The 9946-nt window shown below is 29.2% G+C and overlaps 1 protein-coding gene across 1 annotated transcript; it reads left to right on the forward strand.

The window, feature by feature from the left end:
* The first annotated feature begins 1703 nt into the window (after window positions 1-1703).
* LOC130954256 (UDP-glycosyltransferase 73C6-like) lies at window positions 1704-3216 on the forward strand. The gene has a single exon (XM_057880993.1). The coding sequence runs from the start codon at window positions 1736-1738 to the stop codon at window positions 3206-3208; it is 1473 nt and encodes a 490-aa protein (XP_057736976.1). The 5' UTR covers window positions 1704-1735; the 3' UTR covers window positions 3209-3216.
* The last annotated feature ends 6730 nt before the right edge of the window (window positions 3217-9946 follow it).

The following is a 9946-nucleotide window of genomic DNA, read 5'->3' on the forward strand; positions in this document are numbered from 1 at the left end:
TTCTACCATTATAGGATTAGACTAACTTTTCAAATCCATTTTTGCATTCTTTTCTTTTATGCAAGTTTCCTTTTCAGCATTCAATAGAATTTCGTCACCATTAGATTTTGCTTTTTTTTAACACTTCGAAGAACTGATCTTTCAAAAAAATTTCGTTCGAAGTCGCTGTACCCGTACTTATACTCGTAGTCACACTACTTTAATCAATTAATCTTTATACATGGCTAATGTAAGAGAGTTTTTTTTTTTTTGTATGTGTTTGGAATCTAAAAATTAACTTGTTTATCATCTTTTTTATATTTATGTTACAATTTAAAAATAAAATGTGTAATAATAATTAATGCAGAATTAGTTAAGATAGGATCTTCTTTTAGTCACATAATCAAAGATATTTACTTCAAATCTTAGAAGAAAAAATGAATAAAAGATTAAAAAGGCAAACTAATAATTTTTTTTTCTTAGTAAAAAATATTAACAATCACGTCATAAAAATCACCAGAGTACTTTTAGGGCTAAAATTTTTATATATGATTAATTTTAATGTAAAATACAAAAGTATTTGATTATTTTAGTGTTTTATATAATTGTGATAATAGCACAAAATGTTATTGACGTTTTGTAATAAAAAAAATTAATTATAAGAGAATAAAACGTCACTGACGTTTTATAGTAAAAAATATTATTTTAATTATTAAAACACAAAACATTATCGACATTTTGATAAAAGAATATTATTTTAGTTGTAAAAACACAAAACGTCATTGACGTTTTGTAAATAACCATAACAGTGTTTAACACATAATTTAGTCCATCACAAAAAATTTCATACTTAGTAATACAATATAAAAAAGAAAAAATTCTACTTTTAGTCCACAACAAATTAGCCCCCGAAATATTCGCTCTAATTTAAGTTAACAATGTTGTAGTAGTAGTAGTAATAATAATAATAATAATAATAATAATAATAATAATAATAATAATAATAATAATAATAATAATAAAGTAATGCAACTACATGGCAATATCAAAACCATTAATATGATCTCAGATTAAGTACAAAATTTTAATTTAAAAAACCTAAATTACATTATGTTAAGATTATCTAACTTAGAATCCTTAATTATTCAAAGTTCTTCTTTATCAAAATGAAACATTTATACTATATAGTCATTTTATATAAAAAATAATTCAAACAATTCAAATGAACAGAGTAATAAAAAAACATTTGGCTAAGTTAATATATTCTAAGATGAAGATAACATCTGTATGACTTTATGCTTGGCGGCATTTCACCAAGTGGTTAAGGTCACGGACAGAGAAACAAATTGAGAAGTACAAATAATTTGTGAGGAAGACACATGATTTATATAGGTTGTGTGCTACAGGCCCACAGAAATGAACAATTACTACAACACAGTACTAACTGATTTTTAACTTTCCAAATACTTAAAATGTGAAAATTTAGATTGCAGTTAATTTAGTTGATAGTTGAGAATGATTAAATTTATTTGACTGATTTTATTAAATTTTTATTTAATAATTCTCAATTATCAATTTCACATCAAGTTAACAGCACATATATTTTGACTGAAGAGATGCCAGACACCCACAAAAATAAATAAATAAATAAAATAAAAATTAGACAATGATATATAGCTGGCCGATGTATGCACTGACATCACCAAAAAAGAAATGTAGTTTATAAATAGCAAATTACCATATCCAAAAAACAAGAATGGCTTCGCAAACACCACAGCTCCATTTCGTTGTCTTCCCATTCATGGCACAAGGCCACATGATTCCAATGATGGACATAGCAAAGTTATTGCTTCAGCGCAACAATGTTATTGTCACAGTAATCACAACCAAACAAAACGCAGCAAGATTCACATCAACCTTTGCTCGTTTCATCGATTCCGGTTACCAAATTCGACTAATTCAGCTTCAGTTTCCATATCAAGAGGCGGGTTTGCCAGGAGGGTGTGAGAGTCTTGACATGCTTCATTCACTTGGCAATGCCTTCAGTTTATTCAATGCACCAAGCCTTCTAAGGGAACCTGTAGAAAAAATCTTTGAAGAGTTGTCGCCCCCACCAAGCTGCATAGTCTCTGATATGAGTCTACCGTACACAATCCACATCGCTAAGAAGTTCAACATTCCAAGGATTTCTTTTGTTGGAGTGAGTTGCTACTATCTCATGTGTTACGAAGCTTTGCGCACCAGTAATGTGACGGAGAGCATAAAGGATGAAACAGAGTACTTTGTTATACCGGGTTTACCTGATGAAATTGAAGTCACCAAAGCGCAGGTACCAGGTCCATCGGACGAGAACTGGAACAAGTTTTACCAAGAGGTATATGCGGCCGAAGCAGACACTTATGGAATAATCATGAATTCGTTCCAAGAATTGGAGCCTGAGTATGAAAGAATGTACAAGAAGGTTAGAAAGGATAAAGTGTGGTGCGTGGGTCCGGTGTCACTAAGCAACAAGGATCAGTTGGAGAAGGCTCAAAGAGGCAACAAGGTTTCAACTGAAGAGTGGATGCACCAAAAATGGCTTGATTCTCAAAAGCCTAAGAGTGTAATTTATGTATGCCTTGGAAGTTTATGTAATCTAACTGCAACTCAGTTGATTGAGATTGGTTTAGCCTTAGAAGAATCAAAGAGACCTTTCATTTGGGTCATAAGGGAAGGGAGTCAATTAAAAAGGCTAGAAAAGTGGATTAAGGAAGATGGGTTTGAAGAAAGAATCAAAGATGAGAGTCTTATAATTCGAGGTTGGGCTCCTCAGCTACTAATACTATCACATCCTTCAATTGGAGGGTTCTTGACACACTGTGGCTGGAACTCTAACTTAGAAGCTATATGCGCCGGTGTGCCAATGCTGACGTGGCCGTTATTTGCAGACCAGTTTCTGAATGAAAAATTAGTTGTCAAAGTACTAAAAATTGGAGTGATGGTTGGTGTGAGAAGTCCTATGGTGTGGGGGAAGGAAGAGGAGATTGGTGTATTGGTTAAGAAAGAAGATATTAAAATAGGACTAGAAAAGTTAATGGATGAGAATAATGGTGAATGTGAAGAGAGAAGGGAAAGGGTAAGAAAATTAGCGAAAATGGCTAAAATATCTGTAGCAGAAGGTGGATCTTCTCATAGTAACTTGACTATGTTTATTCAAGATATTTTGCATAATCAAATTGTCAAAAGCTAATGGCACAATATCTGTGTGCATGTGTATGATTATTTTGTTTTTGGCTCATTTTTTAATGAAAATTGTTGTTGTGATGTCCTTAGTCATGGAAAGGTGGAGTGTTTTAATTCAATATGGCGGTGACTAATTTTTTTGTATTTTTTGACAAGACAAATCGGTTGATCAAATTTTTAAATAAAAAATTTTAAATTTAGAATTAAAAAATGTGTAGCCATAAGTTACTATTTGATAAGGAATGCTAGGATCGAGACATTGGAACTGGAACACAATCTTGTATTTTGTGGTTAGAGGTTAGAATTAAAATTTTATTCTGTTTTCAAAATTTTAATTTTTTCAATATTTTTAAAAAATAGAGATATAGAAAATTAAAATTTTAAAAAATAAAAATTGAAATTTTAACAATATTTTATTTCTAAAATATCTTCATTCAAAATTTTATATTTTAAATTTATCCTTCATTTCTAACCCTACTCCTCCTCTTACTCCACCACCACACCTCTGCCACTAATAAAAATAGTGTCTTATAAATCAGATTCAATAACAACATCAACAATCTTATAACATCCTACCAAATTCCACCATCAACAACAATAATAATACCAAAAACAACAATAATCAAAATCAAATTCAACAATCTCATAACACAAGAGGATTTCAAAATGAATAGAAAAGAGAATAATAGAGGCGATGCAAAACTGGAACTGAGGTAGCACGACAGACCGAACACGGCGGCAAGATCTGAATAGAGACGGCACGGCGCAGAACTAGCATGGTACGACTGTAACGATGGCAGAACATGACGCAATGAAGACAACGAACACGATGCAACAGAATAGGATCCAACAAACATAATGACTGATATGACGGTCGTAGGTATTATCGTCGCTGCTACTATTGCCGTGGAGAAACAGAAACGTCGCTGCTGCCAGAGAGAAAGAGAGAGGAGAAACAAGAAAGGAGCTGGCGGGTATAGAAAAGGAAAGGAAAAGGGGTAGGGTTTTGATTTTATTAAAGACATTTTAATAATTTGTATTATTTAAGATATTAAGATGAGAAAATACTCAGTTTGATTCATGATGTTATACTCGAGTCTCAATTTAGTCTTTGAAATTTTAATTGCCTCTATTTTTAATTGCATGTACTCTGTACCTATAAATTTTTCTCATTTCATTAGGAACCATTCAGATAAAGACGCTTAAAACGTCTTTTTTTAAATATGTTTTTTAGTAATTAAAATTTAATATATATAATCGATTAAATTATGTTATTTTCGTCAAAATTAGATCAGATAAATTGATTTGATCGAAAAATTAGTAAATCAAATCTCGAACTGGTCTAAATTAATATTTTTTTATAAAAAATGATTATAATAATCTTATTATAAAAAATAATTAAAATACTTCTATTATATATATATATATATATATTTTTTTTTTTTTAAATTTTAAGAACTCTAAATCATAACTCTATATCATATATTATATTAGGATTTAGGGTTCTCAAAAAAAAAAAAAATATATATATATATATATATATATATATATATATATATAAAATAAGAGTATTTTAGCCATTTTTTATAATAGAGATATTGTAATTATTTTTATAAAAACTATTAATTTAGATCAATTCAAGGAGTAGTTCACTGATTTTTTGGCTAAATCAGTTTATCTAATCTAATTTTGATAAAAATAACACTATTTAATCAATTATATGTATTGAATTTTAATTATTAAAAAACATCTTTTAAAAAAAAGACGTTTTAAGCGTCTTTATCTGATAGGCTCCCATTTCATTATTGTCAGATATCCATCTCAACACTTTCTTGATGCGCAAAAGAAAGAATAGAGAATATTATTCTGTAAATTATTATTTAGTGTAAGGTTTGACTCTGTGAGTGTATAGACAAGTCAAGTGTTCTTCATTGTATCTTACAGGAAATTCGGCAGTAACTTATTTTGTAGACCATTGTACGTTGGTGGGGCGAATTAATCCTAAAGAAAAGTGTGTGTAACACACGCCTTGAAAAATTGTGCTATTTTATTCACCATTCCCTACTCTCATAATTTACGATCTTTAGGTTTAATTGTTCACCAATAAAACAAAAATGACCACCGCATCAATCAAGGAGATGACATTGGATTTAGTCAAATTAAAAAGATTTGATGGTGAAAATTTCATACGATGACAAAAGAAGAAGCACTTCCTTCTCACAACACTAAAAGTGGCATATGTTCTTACCATACCAAGACCTCCAGAAGTTGAAGGGAAGGCCATTGCAGAAACTCGAGCCAAGCAAAAATGGAACAACGATGATTATATATACACTGGACACATATTAATGCACTGTTTTATGTCGACCAAAATGTTGGGAGCGCAAAAGAACTATGGGACAAATTAGAGGAAAAATATATGGTCGAGGACGCAACAAATGAGAAATTTCTTGTCACTCGCTTTAATAATTATAAGATGGTTGATGGTAGATCTGTTATGGAACAACTGCATGAAATTGAGCGTATTTTAAATAATTTTAAGCAACATAACATGCACATGAATGATACCATTATTATATCTTCAATTATTGACAAACTCTCCCATCATGAAAAGAATTCAAAAGAACTATGAAACATAGAAAGGATGATGTTTCTTTTGAGCAATTAAGTAATCACCTTCGCCTTAAAGAAGAATATCGTATACAAGACGATACTAAAGAGAAAAGTACTCATGCTAATCTTCACGTAATGGAAGATGAAAAATCCAATAAGCCCAACAAGAAGAGATACCGAAATTTTAATAAATTTCAAGGTAACAATGGTGATATCAGAAAGAATAAAAAGAAAGAAAATTATTTTCATTGTGGAAAACTAGAACATTTTAAGAAAGAATGTCGTTTCTTAAAAAAAGAAAGAAAAAAAAGAACATTAAAGCAATAAAAGATAATCTTATTGCTGTTATTTCTGAGATCAACATGATTGAAGACATTGAATCATGGTGGATAGATTCTGGTGCAACTCGACATGTATGTAATAATAGAGATTTTTTCAAGACATTCAAAGAAGAGAATGAGGCTATTTTGTACTTGAAAAATGTATCAACTGTTCAAGTAATGGGCAAAGGGACTGTGGAACTTGAATTTACTTCCGGAAGAGTACTTATTCTTACTGATATATATTATGTATCTAAAGTCAGAACAAATTTAGTTTCTGTACCTTTACTTAACAAGTATGGGTTTAAGTCTGTATTCGAAAGAGACAAATTTATTCTGTCTAAGGGTGGAGTGTTTATGGGTAAAGGATATCTATGTGAGAATATGTTTAAATTAAATAATAATAATAATAATAATAATAATGTTTCTATTTATATTGCTAAGTCCTTTGATTTATGGCATAATTGTTTAGGACATGTTAATTTTCATAAATAAAATGATATGATATGATAAAATATGATCTTATTTCAAAATCAATTAAAGATTCAGATGTATGTACAACTTGTATGTTAACCAAGATAACAAGACTTTTTTTTCAAAGAGTAAAAAAAAAATCTAAATTATTAGAATTAATACATTCTGATGTATGTGATTTGTATAGTTGGCCTACTATAGGTGAAAAGAAATATTTTGTAACTTTTATTGATGATTTTAGTAGATATTGTTACATATATTTGATGTATTCTAAAGATGAAGTCTTGGATAAATTTAAGAATTTTAAAATTGAAGTTGAATTACAACATGAAACCTTTATTAAATGCTTAAGGTTTGATCGTGGAGGAGAATATTATAATCCTAGTTATTTTGAGTCCATTGGTATTATTTATCAAACCACTGCACCATATTCTCCACAACAGAATAGTATTACTGAAAGAAAAAATAGGGTGCTAAAAAAAATGGTTAATGCTATGCTATCTTATTCTGGTCTAGCAAAAGGTTATTGGAGTGAGGCTATGTTAACTGCCTGTTCTATTTTAAATAGAATTCCTAATAAAAGAAATAAAATAACTCCATATGAACTTTGGAATAATAAAAAGTCTAATCTTAAATATGTTAAAGTTTGGGGCTGTAGAGCAATAGTAAAAGTTCCTGAACCTAAAAAAAAGAAATTAGGAAAAAGATGTATAGAATGTATTTTCTTAGGATATGCAAAGAATAGTAAAGCTTATAGGTTTGTAGTTATTGAATCTAATGAATCATACTCTACTAATATAATTATTGAATTAAAAGATGTAATTTTTTTAGATGATAGATTTAATTCAACTCCAAGACCTAAAAATAAAATTTACTTAGAAATAGAAGAAAATGTAGAAAATAGGCCCGTTGAAAATATTGAACCTATAAAAAGTAAAAGAATAAAAAAAGCAAAGACTTATGGACCAGATTTCTTTATGTTCCTTGTGGAAGGGACAGGAGAATCAATAGATAGCATTGCACCTATATGCCTTCATATGGAAGGTGATCTTGAGACCTATGAAGAGACTATAAAGTCTCGAGATTCAAATCTTTAGAAAGAAGCAATACATGATGAAATGGACTCAATAATGAGAAATGATACTTGAAAATTAGTGGATCTTTTTCGTGGGTCAAATGACATTGGTTCTAAATAGATTTTCAAAAAGAAAATAAAAGTAGATGAAACTGTTGATACTTCAAAGCATAGTTAGTTGCTAAGGGATTTGTATAAAAAGAAGGAATTGATTACTTTGATACATATGCACCAATAGCAAGAATTGCTACAATTAAAGTGCTTATAGCACTCATTTTTAATTTTGTTATTCACCAAATGAATGTTAAAACAGTTTTTTTAAATGATAAACTAGACAAAGAGGTGTATATGAAGCAACTAAAAAGATTTATAGTTGCTGGTCAAGAAAATAAAATGTGCAAATTAGTTAAGTTTTTATATGGACTGAAACAAGCCCCTAAGCAATGATATAAAAAGTTTGATGAAACTTTTCGTGCTAATGGATATAAAATAAATGAATTTGATAAATGTGTGTATAGTAAAGTTAAAAATGGTAAAAATGTTATAATATATTTATATGTTGATGATATGCTTATTTTTTGTACTGATTTAAAAAAGGTAGAAAAAACTAAATATTTTTTGTCTAGTAATTTTGATATGAAAAATACGGGAGTTACAGATATAGTTTTAGGAATTAAAATTGTTAGAGATGGTCATAATTTAGGATTATCTCAATCTCATTATATAGAAAAAATATTAAAAAAGTTTAATGAGTTTGAAGGATATTTGGTGAGTACTCTTTTTGATTCAAGTATTAAATTAGTACTCAATATAGGTTCTTCTGTTTTACAAATTGAGTATGTAAAAATAATTGGATGCTTAATATATGCTATGATCTGTACTAGAGCAGATATAGCATATGCTGTAGGTGGCTTAAGTCGGTATACAAGCAATCCAAGTAAAGACCATTGGCATGTTGTCCAAAAAATATTAAAATATTTGAAAGGAACAATAAACTATACTTTGTTGTATAGTAGTGAACCTTCTATTTTAGAAGGATATATAAATACCAGTTGAATAAGCTATATAGAAGATCATGCATCAACAAATGATTGGATCTTTACCCTTGATGGGGGTGCTGTTTCTTGGGGATCCAAGAAACAAACTTGTATAACGGACTCTAACATGGCTGCAGAATCTGTTGCGAAACTGAATGGCTTAGAGATTTATTACATAAAATTTCAGTTTGGCCAAAACCAATGGCACCCATCTCTATACATTGTGATAGTCAAGTAACATTATCAAAGGCTTATAGCCAAGTTTATAATGAAAAATCTAGACATATTGGAGTAAGACATAACTATGTTAAAAATCTTATTGGCAATGGAGTTATACCTATAAATTTTATAACAAAATTTTGCAGATTCTTTGACGAAAGGATTGACAATGGATTTGGTGTTTAAAATATCAAAAGGGATGGGACTAAAATCTATATTTTAAATAATTACCAATGGTGGAAACCCAACTCACACTTGAGTAACATCAAGTCTTGATTTCAATGTGGTAAAATACACTATTAAAGTAATTGCAAGTACTCGTAATTATTTCTTTCCTCCCAAGATAAAAAGTACTTGAACCTGTTTTACTCAAATTTTTGTTAATGTTTAAAATAAAATATGAGTGTTTCAATATCGCAATTGTAACGTCAAATAAAATTAAAAGGAATAAAAGAGAATAAACATGAAATTAAAAAGAAGATGAAGGAAGAAACATGAACGTAAACGAGAATAACAAGTAAAAGTAGAAGAATTTTATTAATAAAAACTGAAAAAAAGCAAAGTACAAGTGTTTGAGTTCAGAGGAATTACTTAAGATTTCCAATTATTCTGTGATGCCAAGGGGTTGAGAGCGTTTTGGGTTTCTAAGTGTTTTTCAAGAAGAACTGAACTGCCTACAATGTGTTCCTAAAGCTTTATTTATAGACTAATCTAATGTCAGCTGAGGATTACCATTAGTACATCTGTTGCGGAAAATTTAGATTGGCTCGTAACCGTTCCCGCACTTCATATGAATTTCAAAAATAAAATAGATAACCAACTATCAAATAATCTAATTTAATTTAAAATAAATATAAATATTATATATGGAGACATTACTATGTAACTAATTATTTCTTTTTTATAATTTTCTTATAAAAATTATATTTTGTCTAATATAATGTCCCCAAAATTTTTCACTTAAAGTTATATAGTGATTGAAAGTTAAAAATTTTGTTGTTTATAAT

The sequence above is a fragment of the Arachis stenosperma genome, chromosome 10 (genome assembly GCF_014773155.1).
Source record: "Arachis stenosperma cultivar V10309 chromosome 10, arast.V10309.gnm1.PFL2, whole genome shotgun sequence".
Classification (NCBI taxonomy): Eukaryota; Viridiplantae; Streptophyta; class Magnoliopsida; order Fabales; family Fabaceae; genus Arachis; species Arachis stenosperma.